General features: G+C 38.9%; 1 protein-coding gene across 1 annotated transcript; it reads right to left on the bottom strand.

Annotated features, from left to right (window-relative positions):
• Positions 1-768: 768 nt before the first annotated feature.
• On the bottom strand, positions 769-21494 carry LOC103481408 (integrin alpha-M-like). The gene is made up of 30 exons (XM_008436813.2): positions 20670-21494; positions 18260-18362; positions 18081-18184; positions 17313-17383; positions 17095-17209; positions 16838-16965; positions 16451-16593; positions 14594-14744; positions 14023-14173; positions 13717-13790; positions 13509-13629; positions 13146-13282; positions 10637-10777; positions 10320-10541; positions 9852-9985; positions 9563-9705; positions 9335-9489; positions 9106-9231; positions 8838-8911; positions 7221-7362; positions 4367-4465; positions 4210-4289; positions 4045-4131; positions 3895-3964; positions 3699-3797; positions 3543-3623; positions 3177-3287; positions 2955-3068; positions 2760-2870; positions 769-1474 (listed from the first exon to the last, which is right to left on the bottom strand). The coding sequence occupies exons 1-30, from the start codon at positions 20704-20706 to the stop codon at positions 1394-1396; spliced, it is 3405 nt and encodes a 1134-aa protein (XP_008435035.1). The 5' UTR covers positions 20707-21494; the 3' UTR covers positions 769-1393.
• Between the last annotated feature and the right edge of the window lie 222 nt (positions 21495-21716).

Genomic DNA, 21716 nt, shown 5'->3' with positions numbered 1-21716 from the left:
AGCGGGACGGATCATCTGGGAAATGATAGACAGAGAGAGCCTGATTCAAACTATCTGAATGTTTGACAAAATCTGGGACTTATTGTGTCTCTGCTTATTTCCAAGCACAAATGAGCAACTTCACATTCAAAAACAAGCCCAAAACACCGCAACTTGCATGGACAGAGAGAACATGCAAACTCCCTGGAGAAGGTCCCCAAATTGGGATTAAAACCTAAAACCTTGCAAAGTCACCTGCAAAGTGACAGTTTGAACTAAAGTGCAACCCCATTAGTACTTATACAGCCACCTTCGAAGAGCTGAAATTTGCAAATACAACAGGCCTTTAATGTATGTTGGTGTTAAGCTTGTCAGTGGTTTATAAACTATCAAACATATCTTTAAGTCTATTTTAAGAGGCAGTGGAAGCTTTAGGCTTAAGCATTTCAACTTGCTAAGCTGTATTTTTATTTTTTAGAATATTTTGATTTGCTTTACAGAATAATCAGCAAATTGGCAAATATTCCGCAAATAGTTTGGATGCCACCCAGATATCTGGGTGATATTTATTTTTGTTGGATTTTTATGCATCAAGCAGTTATATTTATAAATATTTCTTTGGAGTAATTCTTCCATCAGCCTTTAAAGATTTAAATATGTATGGCTATTTGTTTCCATGCATTATATTACACATTAATACAACAAAAGAGGAACAAGACAAGAATATCTGATCTTTAATTTTTTTAAATAAAGTATCTGTTTTTTGTCAGTAACAGCACAAGAAACATGTTTATCTTGCATATGTTATTTATTTATACACAAAGCTATTTACATACTTTTGTCAAGCACAGACACTGTTTTAGCCTTCAAGTAACTTAAAGCATGTTGTTATTCTAACTATTTGAAAATCCCTGATCGTTTGTCCACCATGAAATCACCTGGTAAAGATAAAACATTTAAATACAAAAGGTTTTATTCAAAGTGCAAAACAAACTCATAACAGTCATTTTTAAGACACTATTAGTAAAGCTTCTGAAACATTGCATTGTATTTGTGGATAGACCATTTTGTGTTTCAGATTCTTTACATATCGACATCATTAAACCCCTTAAATCCCGAGTAACTGTGTGCAGCACATCCAAGCTCTCTTTTGTGTCTTCAGTTGCTATTTTAAAAGAGAGGGAAGTGTTGAGGATACATTCTAACATTAAGAAAAACAAAATTTTTACCAGTTATTCTATACATACCTTTACTGTGTACAACAGCAAACATTTTACTACTGTTTGTTGTTCAAACTAGTATGGTTTGAGAAATACACATTGTGTTTGGTACAGTCACTAAATTAAAAGGCCATTTCATAGAAACATTTATGATTACTAATGTACTGGATGGACATGACAAGTAAGAGGGAATTTCATTCCTCTGCTGGTGCGTCTCCTTCGGCTCCTGCATTTTCATTAATCATCTCATTATATTTGCTTTTGAAAAATCCAGCCTGAGAAGAAAAACAGTAAAGAGAGTGGAATGAAAACTATATGTGGCAAGATAAATGCTGGAAGACATAAGATAAACATTTGAAGGTTGCCTATTATGCTTCCTTGAACAAGTTAGGATAGTTCTATGAGTTACGCAAAACATGGTGCACAGAATAATAATATCCTGCATTCAAACAATCTGAGCGTCGGGGGCGTCTTGTTTACATTCAAAGTCTATGTTACATGCTTTGCGCGTTAAAGCGTTTCGAGCGTCAAACAAGTCCAACGCGACCAACGATGGACTTGGAAAATCAGAAATTTTGCCACTAGACAGGAGAGCGTCAACCAATCAATCGGCAACTGAAAGCAAAGGCTTGTCCCAGTGCGCACTACAGCGATTTTGGCGCGTGTCTACAGCAAAATGTCAAGCTTCTGACTTCAAAGTGTACGTCAGACGCGTTGACGACATGTACAGCACGTTTGGTGTGAACGCAGCATTAGATGATGAGACTTCAGTCTGGTGGGTTCTATTTAGAGCTCCTTTCAGAATGAGCTGATTTAGGTCCTCGTGTAACTTTAAATCCAAATAAGCTGCTGCTAGCCATGCCCCCCAACAGCACATTTACACTCGCACATGAAGATGGCTGCAAACTGATGTGCAATTATACAGTGGTACATCTTTGAAAAGCAGAAGAACCTCCTGCACAACCAACAAGAATGTAGCAAGTGATTTTTAAATGCTGGTTAATTGGTCCATCACACAAAATTTGTCTTTTCCAGCTGCAATTGTACAGCATATACAGCAATAAAACCAGCTAATCAGACATGCCGGAGATCCACTTGGGTTGCTAGGTAACTGGGCTGGGTATCCCCTTCGTCCCCCCAAGTGCTTGGACTTTTTAAGTGCTTAGAAGCCATTGAGATGCCAATGATTCAAAGGGAGACTGTGGCTCTGTGGGTAGAGTAAGTTGTCTTGGGATCGGAAGGTTGTAGGTTCGATTCCAGCTTCCTCTAGGCAAGGCACTTAACCCCAAATTGCCTACCAATCTGCATATTGGTGTGTGAATGCTTAAGGGTAAATGTGACTCTAATGTATAGTATGTTGATTTGGTTAAAATGATTGGAAAAGTGCTTTATAAGTTCAGTCCATTTTACCAATGGAAGTATAAAAATGTGCAAAAGTTAATTTTGCATAATGTGTCCCCTTTAAAAATAAATCTGCTTGTTAGAAATTACTGGTCATGTTTTGTCAATTACTTTCAACTGGGGAGCTTTGGGAAGTTAAGAAGACCTTGGTTGACTCACCTTATACAGACCGATAGTAAGTAAAACCAGAATGAGCAACCCTCCCACAATTCCTCCTATAATCGCTTTAGTGAAATCTGGTTTAGGAAACACTTCTACTGCTGCTTCAATCTGAAAATGAGAGGTTCAGAAGTTTAAAAAAAAAACCTTAAAGGTCTGATTGATACTAAGACGTTGATAGCAATATGCTGTCACCTTGCGAACAGGAGGATCATTATTAGAGGTTGTAGAGAAGAAGATGTACTGGTTCTCATCGTATTCTAGACTGGCTGTACTGGTCAGGAAGAACTTAGCAGATGAAAGTCCGATCTGAGACAGAGAAACACATCAGGGAAGATGAGCTTTTTTGTCCTTTTTTTATTTTATTTTTTACATTTTAAAATCTAGTCAGTGCATCTACATTGAGGCATCAATTACCTGTTCTATCCATCCCGAGCTGATGTTTGCAGAGATGGTGTACGTTGTGTCCTTGTTCCTTTCCATGAACTTGGAACACCTGAACACTCTGCACTTTGCTACAATGCAGTCCTATACCAAAGGTAAAGTTGCATAATGCTGATTAATTTCAGAAGACTAAATGCAAAACCTAAATCAAAAGACAGTTTAACAAATATTAACTAGTACTGTGAAGTGAACACAATACAACCTCTCAAGAATTTAAAGTTGAAATGCACAGGATTTATGGCACATTGTGTGGAAACTATTCTGAAATTACTTATAAGTTCCATTTTTAATTAAAAAAAAAAGAAATATGTAATCTTGTGAATAGCAACACATACATACCAATATTTTCTTTTTTTTTATTGTATTAACAAAATCAGTGACAGTGGGTTCTTCATATCCTCTGCTCTGACAACCTGGAATCTGAAAACAGAGCTCCATCACATCAGTTCAAGTCTTGTTTACATTTAATTAGTTCTAATTTGCAGCATTTTTTACCTGAAAACTGTTTGTGTCCATCCAGATGTCTTTGTCACCAAGTTTTACAGGAACTTTGATCACTACAGTAAAATTTAGTGGTCTCATTGTGTTAGTAACCTTAGATAAGTGGGAATAAAACACAAAGAACACAAATTATATGATGACTAACCAAAATGTAGAATATATTACTCATCCCAATAAAATTTTCTTTTACCTTTATTTTTTGCTCAAGTGGTTTCTGAACAGCATTTTCTCCAAATGTGAAATTGTTGTAGCTGAGGGAGCTGAGCATACATTTAATGAATTTGTTTAATCAGACATCTTTTAACCATAAAAAAATAATTATTTGCTTGAATTAACAGACCTTTCAGTTGTAATAAAAACACTGTACTTGACATCAATGTCTTTGTTTTTGTAGACTTCACTAGAAGGGGAGTGATGCTTATTGTCACTGAATGGGAAAGATCAAATAAAAAATGTGTTAAAAATTCAGCATCAAAGAGCTGCACCTTAAACTCTTGAGTTGTACCTGATGGCGTTCGCAGTCACTTCGATCTTTCTACCAAGATCACTGTAGGTGTTGTGACCATAGGAGACGATGAAGATTGCCTAAAAGGAAATGAAAGAGGGATCAGAAGACTTCCTCTTCCAGTTAAATTATGAATAAAGCAGCTGCACAAACTAACCATAGAGTTGGTTTTGAATATTGGTTTGTCGATGCTACAGACTGTCTTTCCTTCTGTTATGCCATCCTCACTGTCCACAGAGTTGCATTCAATTCTTCCCTGCAATAAAACACAGATCATCAGCTTGTCACAGCAGCTTCTCATATATATATATATATATATATATGCGCACCTCTCCTTATATATATATATCAAAGAGCTTCACCTTAAACTCAAGGACATGCCTATCCTTGGGTTGCCACCTTATTGTGGTGGAGGGGTTTGAGTGTCCCAATGATCCTAGGAGCTATGCTGTCTGGGACTTTATGCCCCTGGTGGAGTCTAATCCTCAGCTGCAGAAGATGACTCTTGGTACGTGGAATGTCACCTCTCTGGTGGGGAAGGAGCCAGAGCTAGTGTGTGAGGCTGAGAGGTTCCGGCTAGAAATAGTCGGCCTCACCTCGACGCATGGCTCTGGTTCTGGAACCAGTCTCCTTGAGAGGGACTGGACGTACTTCCATTTTGGAGTTGCCCGCAGTGAGAGGTGCCAGGCAGGAGTGGGCATACTTGTCGCCCACTCCTGTGAGTGGGCGACAGGAGTGGGCGAGTGGGCCCCAACGTACAGGCGCCCCATCTTGGCACCTGTACGTTGGGGTTTACCCCGGTGAACGAGAGGGTAGCCTCCCTCCACCTATGGGTGGGGGGACGGGTTCTGACGGTTGTTTGTTCTTACAGGCCAAACAACAGTTCAGATTACCCACCCTTCTTGGAGTCCTTAGAGGGGGTACGGGAGAGTGCCCCTCATGGAGACTCCCTTGTTCTACTGGGGGACTTCAATGCTCATGTGAGCAATGACAGTGAGAACTGGAGGGATGTGGTTGGGGGGAATGGCCCCCCCAATCTGAACTCGAGTGGTGTTCTGTTGTTGGACTTCTGTGCTCGTCATGGATTGTCCATAACGAACACCATGTTCAGGCTTAAGGGTGTCCTTATGTGCATGATCGACTTTGTTATCGTTTCATTGGATATGCGGCTGTATGTCTTGGACACTCGGGTGAAGAGAGGTGCAGAGTTGTCCACTGACCACTACCTGGTGGTGAGTTGGCTCCAGTGGTGGGGGAGGAAGCCGGTCAGACCTGGCAGGCCCAAACGTGTTGTGACGATCTGCTGGGAACGTCTGGCAGAGTCCCCTGTGAGACGGAGCTTTAACTCCCATCTCTGGTAGAACTTCGAACACATTTCACAGGACATGGGGGACATTGAGTCTGAGTGGACCATGTTCCATACCTCCATAGCCAGGGCGGTGCGTCAGAGCTGTGGCCGCAAGGTTGTCGGTGCCTTTCGCGGCAGCAACCCTCGAACCCGTTGGTGGACACCTTCGGTGAGGAATGCTGTCAAGCTGAAGACGGAGTCCTATTGGGCCTTTTTGGCCTGTGGGACTCTAGAAGCAGCTGATGGGTACTGGCAGGCGAAGCGGCATGCAACTCAGGTGGTCACTGAGGCAAAAACTTGGGCATGGGAGGAGTTTGGAGAGGCCATGGAGAAAGACTTCCTTACGGCTTTGAGGCAATTCTTCTCGGGCATCTCAGGAGGGGGAAGCAGTGTAGCACCAACACCGTTTATAGTTGGGACGGTGTGCTGCTGACCGCAACTCGGGATGTTGTGGGCCGGTGGGCGGAATACTTCGAAGATCTCCTCAATCCCACCAACATGCCTTCTGTTGAGGAAGCTGAGCCTGGGGACTTTGGGTTGGGCTCTCCAATCTCTGGGGACAAGGTCGCCAAGGTGGTTGAGAAGCTCCTCTGGGGGTGGATGAGATCCGCCCGGAGTTCCTTAAGGGTCTGGATGTTGCAGGGTTGTGTTGGCTGACGAGACTGCAATATCGCATGGATATCAAGGGCAGTTCCCCTGGATTGGTAGACTGGCGTGGTTTTCCCCTTGTTTAAAAAGGGGGACCAGAGGGTGTGCTCCAATTACAGGGTGGTCACATTCTTAAGCCTCCCTGGTAAGGTCTATTCAGGGGTACTGGAGAGGAGAGTCCGTTGGATAGTCGAACCTCGGATTCAGGAGGAACAGTGTGGTTTTTGTCCTGGTTGTGGAACTCTGGATCAGCTCTACACCCTCAGCAGGGTCCTGGAGGGTGCATGGGAGTTTGCCCAACCGGTCTACATGTGTTTTGTGGACTTGGAGAAGGCATTCGACCGTGTCCCTAGGGGTGCCTTGTAGGAGGTTCTCTGGGAGTATAGGGTACCTGGCTCTTTGATATGGGCTGTCAGGTCCCTGTATGACCGGTGTCAGAGTCTGGTCGGCAGTAAGTCGGGCTCGTGTCCGGTGAGGGTTGGACTCCACCAAGGCTGACCTTTGTCACCGATTCTGTTCATTACTTTTATGAACAGAATTTCTAGGCACAGCCTTTTTTTGTTCTCTGGGAAATAATTTTTGATAACTCCAAAAACAAGCCAAAAAATTAAAAAAAATCAACTGTGATATTAATATTAATAATAAAATAATATTCAATGCAAAGTAGCCTACAAATTCTTTGACTTGGGGCAGTGAGGGCCCAAAAAAGGTTGAGAAACACTGGCTTAGAAGGTGAAGACCACAGTGGTGCCTGTGGTTATCAGGGCCCTCGGGGCAGTCACCCCCAAACTGGAGCAGTGGCTAAAACAGATCCCAGGAACAACATCAGACATCTCAGTCCAGAAATGTGCAGTTCTAGGTACAGCCAAGATACTGCGCAGAACCCTCAAGCTCCCAGGCCTCTGGTAGAGGACCCAAGCTCAGAGGATGAGAGAGAGAAAGAGACAGAGAGAGAGACCAGCCGCAGAGGGTGAGAAGGGAATTTTTATATATATATATATATAAAGTGCCTTACTTTCTCAGATTTAACCTTCCTGTAGGAGAGCCCAACTGGGTATGTGAGAATAATGCGACTGTTGTAGGAATTTTCCCCTCTGTTTTCCACAAAGACAGTAACATTCAGAAGTTCATCTATTCCAACTTTAACCACTGAGGATCTGAAAAAACATAAGTGACAAGAACAAAAAGATGAAACCAAATCACAACAGGTTTGTAAAGTGGAATGTAAACCTGGACTGACAGTCAGCACAGAACCCAACTGTGTGAAAACAATTTAATAGCAGCTTCTCTGATCTCAGTATTGCAGAATATTGCTCAAGGGAAATCTTAATACAGTGAACACCCGGAAATTGGAGAACACCATTCTCTTTATGCACAGAAGCATAAGACCTAGTGAAGATGCTGACTGAACCTGGAAAGAGAGGTTCATTATCCACCTTTTAACACTTTCAAACATGGATGGAGCGAGGATGAAGCAATTGCTCCAAGAGCAACACGAAACACCAGATTACGGTTCTCAAATACCATCAGGGCAAGGACCTTAATATGTGGAGACGTATCCTCTATCAAGACTCCGAAATGTAGTATGTGGTTGAAATGGCCTGCTACACACCTGAGAACATCTCCAGACTGTTGCAGGAGGGCCTAGTGTATTTCACAAAATACACCAGTATCCTGAGAGAACATAATCTGAAAATGTTGTTAAACACATTAACCTTGGGCAAAAATGGGTTTCATAAATATGGAAGTGATTGTAACCAAGCCACTACTAGATTAGTTAAAAAGTGATTTCAGGAAAACAAAGTTAAAGTTTTGAAGCAGTTATCAAAAAGCCCATTCAAATGCAACTCTACCAAATACTATGGAGATGTATGGAACCTTCTGAATTTGAGGGAATATAATTTTATCTTCCTCTCATTATGGTGGGATTTAATAAGTAGAAATCATTTGGTAATTTTACCTGACATAAAACAGGAGAAGCACAGTCTGATTTAACAGACAAAGTCAGGAGAAACAACTGTTTTTATACATTGTCTGTCACACATTGCCTGGCTATTTCACCCGGGCTAGTCAGCGAACAGAAAGAAAAATTGTGAACAATGACAACAATTTTCTAGAAGGTTTTGGAATTGATGTTTGTCTGTAGTTTAGTAATGGCAGCTGTTGAAGTGAACATGCTCTCATGAGTCATTGAGAACATGCTGGCTATGCTTCTAAATATTAAGAGATGCCTTGTTAAGCTCAGTACTTTGAAGTGGGGAATGGCTGTTTACAGGGCAAGCCACTTCTGGTAAGCTTCGCTTTGAACTGGTGCATTACACGCGTCACAGTTAAAAGTTGGTGATTGGCGGAAACTTGAAACTTCACCGGCGTCCACCAGTAAGCAATTGTTTTCATAGCCAGGGGTCTAGACCCTTTGTATGAGGCACAAAGCAGAACAGGAGGATGGTTTTTACCAGGCTAGTCAACACCTGATTTCAGTAAACTGTAACTTAAGTTTGCTGAACTTGAAGATTTTCAGTCTCATTTAGTTGTTGCTTTTGCCAAAAATATGCAGATGTGTAGTTTTTTGTAGACATAATATGAAAAAGTTCACACATAAAGGCTTTACTTCCAGGAACAACTCACTTACGTAGTGAAGTTGAAATCCACCTTCAAGTTATCTTCACAAACTTTATCAGCTCCACAATTGATCTTGAAGCCAAGCTGTGAATGAGAAGCAAACTATTCAGGAGATCTACTAAGAAAAAAATTATATTTAGGTCAGTCATATGATTTTCAAATAAATTTGTCATTTAATACTGTATAAACATTTTGTACGGAATAGCAGTAGCCATGAAAGGAACTATGAAACATGAAGATTTTGCTCATCAGGTAAAGGGTGTACAGGAGTTACTCACAGAATTCAAGGTTGTGGTTTGAACCTGTGGAGAAAGGCTTGGTCTTGGGTTTGAGCCAGAAACTAAACCATCAAATGTGAATCTGAGCTCATTATTGAGAGGATTGTAAGAATCATCTGGACAAGGCTTCAAGACAATGGAGACATTATGAAATACAAAAGATAATTTAAAAACAACAGTAGAATCTTATGTAGTTGTAGAATACTGCAATAGTTGCATTCAAACTTACCTTGATAAAGAAGACAACATTATCACATTTCTCCTTATTTAAATTAAGATTAAGCGATCCACTCTTGTGTCTCACATCCTTGCTGATCTCAGCTCTGTTGTTTGGTATCTTGCGATTTGTGTCCAATGTTAAAGTGAAATTAACCTGTGCTTGAGCTGGAAAATGTGTTTTGTTTCATGAAAGTGCTTTGATAAAAATATAAATTAAAAATTAAAGTCAGGTAGGTACCTTCATTCATGTGAGACAACTTGTTCATCATAAAACAGACAGTGGCCTTGCTTGCCAGTGGTTTTGAACAGTCTGGGTTTTGAGTTGGGATCAGATCTGGGTTGAACGACACAGTGGCAGTCACTGTTACAACTGGTCTGGATCTAGAAACAAAAAAAACCATGTTTTGTTTTGAGATTGTGAAGCAATTAACACATTTATCACATAAACATATTTAGGCTGCAAATGAAGAAGAATTTGTTGAATTAGGGAAGGTGTGTGTTAATAAATAGTTATAATGAGGATTTACCTGAGTATGACAACTTTTCCCTTTGAACCCACTGCTAAGTCAGGAAGTCCATCACCACTCTGATCATAGGAAGACTGACTGATTGAGATGCCAAATAACTTCAGACCTGATTGGACTGCAGATGCAGCAATTCTCTGTGTAATGAGACACATCTTACTTTATCAAGTTCATCCATCCTTTTTTATACCAGCTTGTCTGTGCAGAGTCAAAGAGTGGCTGGGGGTAAAGGTCACCAGCCCACCATGAGGCAGCAGACAAACACACTCTTTTAAGGGTGACTGAACATAACTAGCTGACCTAGTAGTTTCATCTTGGGACTGTGGGGGGAAGTCAGAGTACCTGGAGAGAACTTATAGGATAATGTGAAGAACAAGTAAACTCTATTCAATAGTGACCCTACCAACTGAGAAGGTTCAACTCATGCTGAAAAACAAAACATTTAGTGGTTTATGTTTGTGTTTTGCTCACCTGTGAGTAAGTAGGATTTATTTTTCCTCTCCCTTCTCCTTGGAATATGTAGATGCTGCCTTGGCCGTCATTCTCCAAAGGAGCTCCAACGGCCAAATCATTGAATTTATCTGCATTAATGTCAGCCACAACAGCAAGAGACGACCCAAACCTCCCTCTGACAGACGCATCACCTCTTAGTGTGGTTATTTCTGATGGTTCATGAAAGTGACATTGCACATCCTGGAAAAATATGTGGATGAGAAAATGTGTTTTTATCCAAATAATAACATAAACAGGACATAAAATCAAAAAGACATAAATCACATGACATTTACCAAACCACTTAATTCACAGACATAAACTCGTCCCTCTCTGTCAACGTCTTTGTACATCGGAGAGGATATGAGGATTAGATCAGTCTCACCATCAGAATCCACATCCATGGCACAAACCTCAGCCCCAAAATATTCACCAGTCTGGAAAAAACGAAGAAATTAAAAGAGACAATCCATTTCTTTCAAGAGAGCCATCATTAGCTGCATACACAGTTAATTTAATGCCAGACACAGATCAAAGTTCCTGCTTCCTTATCAATGATAAAAAACAACCCATGTACCTACATGAACTGAAAAACCACTCAGAGAAGATGAGGCCCTTTTTCTAGAAACAATATGAAGTCTAGGTGACAGTTTGGAAATGTACTCGGGGACACATATCTTTTTTGTTTTAGTGACGTGCTCTCTGGTATGATTAAACTAAGCAAATTAAGTTTAAGTTATAATGACCATAATTATTTTAGAAGAAAAGAAAGCTATTTGACAGCCTGAGAACATCATCCAAACTGTGAAGTATGGCGATGGCGGCACCATGTATTGTGCTGAGGACGTTCTGGTACACTTCTCAAACTAGATACCATCATTGTCTGAAGAATGTCAAAATGCATCTTCCAGGAAGCTAAAGCTTGTCTGCCTAGGAGAGCTGCCTTCTATGTCCAGCTCCTCTACTATTGGTCAATAGAGTTTTGGAACCAGCATCACTGCGTCAGACATTGTGGGGCATTTACAGCTCGTGCAGTTGCTCGGTGCCATCTTTCCAGGCCACAGACCAAAACAAACTTTATCCTGGTGGTTTTATTGTGTTACTGACTGCAGTGAAGTTAATTTCGAGTTGGATATTGGATACATATGTGTTTAATGTGGAGAACTTACCAAAATAAAGTGGTTGATTGATTGATTGATTGATTGATTGATTGATTGATTGATTGATTGATTGATTGATTGATTGATTGATTGATTATTCCAATATCCACTGAGCAAGCGATGTTTAGCTCAAGGTTGATCCGATTTATGAACACTAATTTTGGCCGGCCGTTCTCCAGCTCCCTCCTCAGCGCTCGGAGGTTCACTTCACTTAGGGACTGTCATCAAATTTCTAAACCAAACATTCCTGTCAAACAAATGTTAATAAATGCCTTGCCTTGTGACCAACCGATACCAAAACGTGGTAATTCATGCTTTTACATTAGACACATTTACATTAGGATAGCTGGCCAGCCCGGGGAGCCAGATTCCGATAGCAGAAATTTGTTTAGGTCAGGCTGACATAAATTTAATGCCTTCCTTGAAAGCCTCACTGGAGCTTCTCAATGGCAAATCCAAGCAGCCAAATTTAGGGTCTCCCGCCTGATCCGAGTGAACAACGTTCTCCAAGGTCACACCATATCCATTCTGTGTCCGACATCCGCTGCTCAGCCATGGTCCTGTTCCAGGATCGCACCCAGTCTAGTCAGTTCAGCTCCTGTATCATCTCAGTCTGAATGTTGATCGCTCTGCAGATCCCATCAACCGTACCTGGCAGCCTTGAAAGGGCCGCCGGTATCTACTGAAATTTCTGATAAGCCAGGTATCAGCCAACTCCAATAAGCAGAAAACCTGTTATCATGAATCCAATCATGTACACATCTTCAACATCCTCGACTGACGGCATCGTCAGACACACGGTCTTCCACTTCCATGTAGAACGGTCTTCCACTCCCATGTAGAATCCATTGTATATCCAGCGAAGAATGTCCCGTCGGGACACGAGGGTTAAAAAAATTTAACAACTGCGCAACACCTAAACGCCCCACAACATCTAATCCAGTCATGTTTGTTCCAAAGCTCTATTGACCAATAGTAGAGGAGCTGGACATGGAAGGAAGCTCTCCTCATTAACATAACGATTCAGCACAAAAAGAGCAAGCAGAAATACAGCGAGCAGAAATAAAGCAAGCAGAAGAGGGAAAAGCAAAAAAAAAAAGACAAAATATTTACTTTTCTTGGCAAAAATGCATGTTTAGGGGAAATAAAAAAGAAAATATATATTTATGCTTTTATTTTTAAAATATATATTTATGCTTTTATTTCTTATTATGTTGGTTTTGGTCCTCCATACAGGACAACATAACCTTAATGTTGAAAGATTCTTAGGTTCTGAAACTTGGATTGGAAATATCTAGCTTATAAATTTTATTTAGGAGTAATCACAGTAATGGGGGAATAGCGTTCAGCAACAAGGCCATCAAGGTTCATGAAATGCTGGCCCTACAAATTCCTCTCAGTCCCCAAGAATGTCGACATGTTTTTTTCTATTAAATACAAAGGAAATGTGTCTGTGCCACTGAAATTGGAAAAAGTAAGAAAGTAATCTCCTCATTATTTTGATGTTTGTCAAACTGAAATAATTTTGGTTTTCCTTGCTGTCTTAAAACAAGAATAGATTGGTATAATTTAATGTCAGACAGATAAAAATTAGTTTTATCTTCTTGTTGAGTACATGTAAATGTCTGGTTTCATCTGTACCTACCTGTTGTTCAACGGGTCTGATTTGATCTCTCAGTTGTTCTTTGAAAACTGTCATAACAAATCCTTTGTGTTCATTTCTTGGAGCACCAAGAATTGTCAGTGGACCATCGTTTGTTTTAGCAACAGCCATGGAATAACCTGGAGTTTAAAGGTTAAATAATCAAAGACATCAGGGAAAATAGTTTTTGTAACATTAAACGTTTTGGACAATTATGTTGTTAAACAAACTGAAATACCTACATGTGGGTATTTCTTTTTAATAGACACATTTAGCAGCGTTCTGGGTCAGTGAATTATCTTTGTTAGATCAAACAGATTGTGCAGGTAAAAAGCCTTAGAAATCAGATTTCTGATCTATTCTTACCAAGGTAACTGTCAATCTCAATGGACGGCTCAAATGTGACGTTGTTTAAGACATTACTAAGCAAGTATTTCTTGTAGCCTCCTTTCCACTGGTTAGCACCAACCATAGTCATCTGAATATACTGCAATGCAAAACCAAAGAGAGCACTTTATTACAAATATGGGTTGTTTTTAACGCCGTAACACCGTAGTACTTTGAGATTATTTACCCCAGACACATAAGCTGCTCTGAAGCCTTCTTGAGACATTTCTTGTTTCAGTGTCTCGCCAGTCCCTTGAGATCCTGTGCAAAACAAAAAAAAGATATTAGGTTTCTGAATTCATTAGAGAACTCAAAAACCTGAGATGGTTTTGTGGGTTTTTGAGTTTTTGTTCCTGCAAAATACAAAAGTAACATTTCTAACTATATTATTGTGATTTGTTAAAAACCACAGTTATGAAATTAAATGTGATGTCAAAAGCATTTTATCATGCTGAAAAGTGAACAATTGTTTGTAAAATTATAAATTTTTTACCTTCAATGGAAAAAATTTTGGCCTGCAAATTGTTCCGTATTTTGTCAAGAGCATCAAAGCTTCCCACTTCAAACACAAAATCGTCAGCAGGTTTAGATGCAATCGTTTTGAGCTCTTCTTTTGCTCTATCAGTTGTGAATGCGTCCCCCACCTAGAGGTGTAAATACAATGCGGGTACAACATTATATTGCAGTAGTTCTTTTCAAAACAGTAGTCACTATGGTCTTAATCTAAAGTTTTTTTTTAGTCCATGTTTTTGTGTCAATAAAAAAGTCGGAAAAACATACCTGTTTTTCCAACTTTTCAGTACAGTACAATAATTTGTTCTAAAAACTTTAAAGGTTTGGATTATGTGTGAGAATTTACATCAAGATCTTGAGAGGAAAAAAAGAAATTGTATGTTTTAGATTTATGCTTTTGACTGCATTGTTATATGAGGATGTAACAATGCAGTAAGTATCAAAGCTAATAAAGGTTTTTGCCGTATGAAAATGTAATGTGTCTAGTTTTAACACACAAAAGACATAAATATTTACAAGGAATTGGAAAAGAAGTAATAGATGCAACTTACCCCAATAACAAATCGAACTATTTTCTTTTTATCAGCTAATTGTGTTGCTGCTGGTAAGTTTTGGTGATCATCTGACTCTCCATCTGTAATCACTATCAAAATCCTTTTCACATTTGACCTGGAACCCTTTTGTGGTGAGAAGACATCATCCCTACCAAACGAAGAAGAAAAACAATTATATAAAATAAATAAATATATACACAGACCTATATACACCACAGGCCTGTGCCCTCAGGCAGTGGCGCAACTACACATTATTCAGGTGGATGCGAAAACATAGATCGGTGCCCCCCCGCTCCCCCCAACCGAGGGAAGGAACGTCAGGGTGAAGGAGCGACGCTCACTCACTTAAGCTCCCAGGCTTGAGGGTGGTAGAGATTGTAAAAGACCCAAGCTCAGAGGATGAAAGAGACCACCCGCAGACGGTGAGAAGGGATTTATATATATATGTATATATATATTAGCGTTGAACTGATTGCAGTTTTCTGGCCGATCACTGATTACCAATCTCGACATTTGATGACATTTAATTTTCATTCTGTTTTAATTAATATTCAACAAGCTGAATGGTTCATCCACATTGTGTCATCATCTGGCTGATTATAGTTAACTTTTTCTCTGCAGTCACAAAGTTTTGAAAGGCACTATTTTGCCAATTTAAGTGATCAGAAGTCAGCAAGACTCTGAATGCTACCTCATCCTGCAAACACTCCCTTCAGTGGAAGAATAATCTCACAGCAATGGTTCAGATTCACCAGATGCATTCCAAAGTCATTTGTCCATAACTTTTTACAACATGGCCCCATCAGTTCTCAGATAGCGCCCAGATCATTATTTAAATTAAGCACAGAGGATGCTAAACAAGCACAATGCCCTCTGTGCAGCTAAGCTGTCAAAAGGAGGCAGTGGGGCAATCCAACATTATTCTAATTAAGCAGCGTTCAACTTTTATGCACCACAAATCTGGAACAAACTTCCAGAATACTGCAAAACTGCTGAAACACTGAGTGCCTTTACACCTAGACTAAAAATCTATGTGTTTGGAGGTGCTTTTGAAGCATAATTGGCACTTGACTAAATGTAATATTTCAATTGTTGATTCTATGTTGCATGACTTTGTGTTTTTGTGTTTTTATGATGTAAAGCCAATGGGGACAGGATTTTGCACGTCTAATGTTGTACTACACGGGGTCATAGAGAAACAATGGCTTCCTGAAGGCTTGATCTGTTTTGAGGTTTTAAATTTGACCCATTTGTTAACGTTTCCCTGTGACTGGTAACATGCCAGTTCAATGCTATGAAGCTTACCATAAGTTAGAAGATAGCTATCCTCCTCTGCAAAGAGAAGGTCTGAACCGAATGAGATGGCTGTTAATGTTCATTTAATATTGGGAAGTGTGGCCAACATAGAGTGAACAGCCTTGTTCACTTCTTCCGCCACCATTGCTTAAACTACAGGCAGACTACAAAACACTGCAGAAAATCAACATCATCATTCTCAACTTCTCCTTCTGTTCGATGATTGGCCCAGTAGATGTTCTTCTGGAGAAAATCCACAAGCACAAGATCCAGATTGTGCTGTAAGCGAGATTTGAATTGAGCCGAAAGCACAGGAAGGCAATAGGCAGACTAGAGTAAATCTAGAATCTCCCTTGAGGCACGTCAATAATTATTTTTCCTTGCGGGTGAAAAACATGAGCTGCTAAATAAATGTTTGGCTTTTTTAAACCGAAAAAGTGGTATTATAACATGACTTTTAAAATTTGTTTTTAACTTTTAATTTGTTAATTTAAGGTTTCTGTATAATACACTTGAAATAATGTAGTATGTAATACATTGGCAAGCCACAGTACTTACACAACATTTTGGATGGCTTTAGCTGTATATGTTCTACTGGTTAATTGACGGATGTTGTCAATCTGTGATTTCCAGTTGGAAGTGTTAAAAGTATTAAAGTCATATTCTGTTCTTGGATCATTGGAAAACTGGGTAATGGCAAACTGTAAAAGTAAAAAAAACAACATGGTTATTAAATAAAAACTCCCTTCAATAAAAAAAGAACTACAGCACAATAAAAACAGCAAATAAAAGCAAATAAAGAAGATGTACACTTTAAAAAAACTTAAGATACATTTTTTCATTCCCACTTGCCTTACTGGATATTTTTTTGTGGGCCTCCCAGCTATGCCCAGTAGCAGACACCTTTAATAAAACAATAGACCAAATTACCAATGAGAGTCTCACCTGTGTATCTCTTCCCAGGAATGTTTCTATAAGCTTTTTCACAAATTCTTTCATTCTCTCGAAATCTTCAGCAGCTACACTGCCTGAGCCATCCAGCAGAAATGCAATGTCAGCTTGGGTTCGACACTCTGTGAAAATAAATCAGAGATCCATACAGGTTTCCTGACCGTTATGAGAAAGTGTGCTAATGAGAAAGTTAACCTCCACTTTACAGAGGAAGTGACATAATTATGATGGAACAAGCTCACTGTACCTACCTTCAGTCGCAGACGGGTAAGACTTTTCAATCGTATCATATCGATCGATCTCATAGCACAAACCATTAGACATGGTGATAGTTGTGCAGTCTCTGGGAACGGTTGGACCACAGACCTGAAAAAGGTGTCAATAATATAACAAATTCATATTTGATGGTCACTTTAACTTTGTTTTCATCCATTATTTATTCATTATTTTCTGCAGCTCATCCTCTCACCATTGTGTTTTGTGTTGACGGATCATTTGCCATCGCCAAACCAAGAGACATGTTGACTGCAGCTCTTTGCTCTGTAAAAACAATCACTATTGGTGACAACTTTTCTAAGTTATCGCCGATTTTACCTGGTTCCCATATAATAAATACCATACTATTGCAGCATTTCACTTTGTTTTCATCTAAATACCCTCACAACTGAAGCTGTTGTATCACAAGTTTGATAAAAGACAAGACAAAATAACTTGATAGTTAAAGCAATAGTAAAAGCTTGTATTAAGTCAACAATTTTTAAAATGGACACAAACAGTAATAACTCCACTGGCAATGTGTTACAAGAATTTTTTCCAGTTTTAGGTGAAACAAAAATCTGCTGGTGGTACCGTTTGTGGCTGTATTTAAGATTGATTAACTTAAAGCAAGCTTATTAATAATTTTTTGAAAAGTTACTTCCAGGTTATTTTTGTGTTTGTTCAAGTGTACTAAAATATTTGAACTCGAAACTAGACAAAAATTCTTTGGAAGATTTTGTGTTTTTGCCTTGCTGAAAATATTTTGATCCGAATATGGAGTATCTAAGTTTGATGGAGGAAATACTTTTTTATAGGACAGCATGTTTGACATTGCTCAGTATTTAGTGTGAAATCTTTTCTTGGAGCTCCTGGTGCTTACAACATCTGGTCATGAGATCCACTTATAAAATTTGTAAGTTTAAATATTTTTATTGTGAAATTTGTGCACACCTAAAATCAGGGGTAAAATTATTCCTACCTAGAGCAAGAATTTTGCTACATCTCTTCTCTCTTGGGTTGCACCGATATATCCGTCCCCTTTTATCCTTTTCATACTGCAGTTGTGGGGCGCTGACAAGCACACTGAGAGAAACAAAAAAACAATGTTTAGAAACCATTTTACAAAACAAAGTTTTTAAAAATTAAATCATGACTCACTCTGATCGTCTTTGCACCACCTGGTAGCCAAAACTTTCATCATCTTCACTCAAAGTTGTCCAAGACCCAGAATCAACATTAAAGCCGAATGTAGCTTTTAGCACTGAGGAAAAAAAGAAGAAAACGATTCAATCAATCAATCAAATTTTATTTGTATAGCACATTTCAGCAGCAAGGCATTTCAAAGTGCTTTAAATAATTAAAATAAAAACAGCATGTGACGGTGAATAAACAGAAAGACAAAGAACATTTTTTTAATAAGAAAAAGAAAAAAAGATTAAAAAAGATAAAAGTAAAGGTAAAAACACCAAAACCCACACTCCAACCCTAATTTAGCCATAAGCAATTTTAAACAGGTGGGTTTTAAGTTGAGATTTAAAGGCACCCAGTGTTTCAGCTGTTTTACAGTTTTCTGTAGTTATCTTTTCTTTTTTTTTACAGATTCACTGAATTTCTTTTTTTTTAATCATTTATTTTTTATTCACGTTTTCTGTTTTAATGACTGTGTACAGTACCATTTCGGTGAAGATTGCGGGAGAGAGCTGACATATTCGGCAATGTCTTTGTTTAACCTCCAGGGAGCACTAAATACTAAAATCTTAGGTTGGGAATCTTCTTCCACAAACCCTTTTAGCTTCATCCATCCATTTCCTTACACCCTTATCTCATTGGGTTCTGGAGGGTTGCTGGTGCCGATCTCCAGCGGCCAACGTGCGAGAGGCGGGGTCACCCTGGACCGGTAGCCAGGCTGTCACAGGACAAACAACCATGTACGCACCCACCCAAGGAGAATTTTAGGGAACCTATTTAACCTGACAGTCATGTTTTTGGACTGTGGTAGGAAGCCGGAGTACCTGGAAAGAACCCACGCATTCACAGGGAGAACATGCAAACTACATGCAGAAAGACCCTGGGCTGGGAATCGAACCCAGTACCTTCTAGTTGCAAGGCAACTGCACCACTGTGCAGCCCCATTTTTATTAAATGAATATCATTTGAGGTAAGATTTTGAGATTTATGGTTAACCACTCAGGGTGGTATGACTTTGGGGGCAGCAAACAAGGAAATGGTAAATAAATGTGAAAAAGTTACATCAGGCAATTTTTCTGTTGTTTATTTTCAATGTCCGTTCAATTGTAGAATGTATGAGATATGAATATCGATTAATTTACAGATGGCAAATTAAGCAAAAAATGTAGTATAGATTCCACGTATTTGGGAATTATATTCATGCACGAAACCATGGGGGGCTTTGAATTAACTTTCTTTTGCTGCAAACCTCTACAGATATCTGGATGTTAACATTCTGGTTTGTTCATTGTTTCAAAGTGAGAGTCATTTATTGAACCTTATTCATCAGGTGTGAAGAGTTTTTTGAATTGATTTATTTCTTACTAGAAGCTTCCTGTTTTATTTTGGTTTTTTGGTCCTTTCTGTTCCGTATTTTCTTTACTTCCTGTTTTCCTACTATTTCTGCATTTCCCAGTCTCCTGTTGGTTTTGAGTCTTATATCCAAGTGTGTTTTAATCATGTGGTGCTTATTAGTTTCTTGTTTGTTCAGTTCCTGTTTTACAGGTAATTTTCTGTCGGCTCTCATTTGTTTCTCAGGTAAATCTTGTTCCACTCATCAGTTCTCACTAAATGCTTCCCTTTGGTTCTTAGTCACAGCTGGATGCTTAGTCAGCTAGTCTGTCCCAGAAAACTCATTGTTTTCCCTCCATTTTCCCTCCAGTTTGTTCACAAACCATTTACGTTTCATAATCTTAAGTCTAAGCATTTTTGCACCTTTAATATTGTTTTTCTATGGTTCTTTTTGGTTTTTGTCAACATATACATTTTTTCTTCATGTGGATGCTACTCAACCACCACCTGTAAGACTGTGGCAGTAAGGATGCAATAAATCATGTTTTGAAATATTTTTTACAGAAAACCTACACTTGCATTTTTGTTTTTCAACAGTTTAATTATGCAAATGTAACATTTTCACATTATACACAAATATATGTAATAAACATTACATATGCATACTTTATTGATGATCACTAATTACAAGAGAAGCAAACTACAATGCACATAGAAAACGTCTCTTGTTGCCAGAAAAGGCACCGTAAGAAGTTAAGTGTTGAAAAAATTATAATGCCTCTGCTTTGTTGGATATAATGACTTAAGGCATAAGAAACTTTATTTTCCTTACATTTAATCTTGTAGATGATATACATAGGGAATTTTAAACATAGGTCTTTTGCTAGTTCTGTTATTTATGACTATGATAAATAACATTCAAGAAGTAAGAGATAAAACAAGAGCTTATTTTATTGTCTGTGGCTTCCATCAAGTAATCACACCTAATAAAGTTGTTACATTGGGACAAGACATCTGAATGAAATGAAGATACACAATTATTCCTTACCTGAACAGAAAAGTGCCAGAGCAATTATCCAGTCCATTGTGTTTCTAGCACGGAGAGCCAACTAAAAGTGTGATATCCTCTCTGTGACCCAGCTTCAGCAGGAAACGGTGACAGAGAGCGTCACTTTGCCCCCTGAAAGTGCTGAGGGGTACACTGCAGAAATGTAAGCAGACTCCTCAAAGCAAATAGAGGAAGAGTGACGTAGGAGGAGTTACGACAGGGGCACTTGAAAATCAGATCAGAAGTATTTTAATTTATGTTTTTTCCCATCTGTTTTCTAAAATTGTAGTGTGAAGTCTAACAGCTTTAATTAATTAGCTCAGTTTAAACCGATATTGGGAGGGAATAGGATCAGGGTTTGCTCACCTGTGTTTGGGTTGTTTTACCTAGAAATGTATACATAATCAGGTAGCATCCAAATAGGGTATCGTTCTGCCATTTGTTTTTGCTGATTTGGGTTGTTTAGTATTTAATCTAAAATCTGTGAAGTCACATCCTTAAAAAAAAGCAAGACAGATCTGCTGTAGTTTTTATCCTGCAATAAACATAACTTTACTGCTTAATTTAAATTAGTAAATCTGCTATTGATTTCACTAATAACCTCTGATTACTTTTGCATCAAATATCTGGTGTTTTTGCCTCTTCTAGTCATAAGGCATAGAGCTGGAAGTCAGCACACTGCTGCTTGCACGCAGCTTTCTGATACCGTCTGTTTTCATGTCAAGGTGTGAGAAGTGCGGTGTGGGAGGAGATATCTGCAGAAACTCTGTTTACGCAACATCCCCTCTTTAAGTGAATTATACAAGTAGAAGGATATGGAGCAGATTTTGTATGTAAGCAGAAATAAGCATTAACATGCATTACAGAACAATATTAAATTATTAACAGCAGCTTTGACTGGTTTATGAAACATTCATACCACAATGAACTTTCCCCTGCGTTTTATTATGTTATAAACCAAGCAAAAAAGTAGCACATTATTCTGAAATTAAAGAAAAAATACAAAAAGAAAATGTAAATGGTGACATACATTTGTATCTAGCCCCA

The sequence above is a fragment of the Poecilia reticulata genome, chromosome 19 (genome assembly GCF_904066995.2).
Source record: "Poecilia reticulata chromosome 19, P_reticulata-male-v2, whole genome shotgun sequence".
Classification (NCBI taxonomy): Eukaryota; Metazoa; Chordata; class Actinopteri; order Cyprinodontiformes; family Poeciliidae; genus Poecilia; species Poecilia reticulata.
The sequence above is the reverse complement of the archived record's forward strand: the minus strand, read 5'-3'. Positions and strand labels throughout refer to the sequence as shown.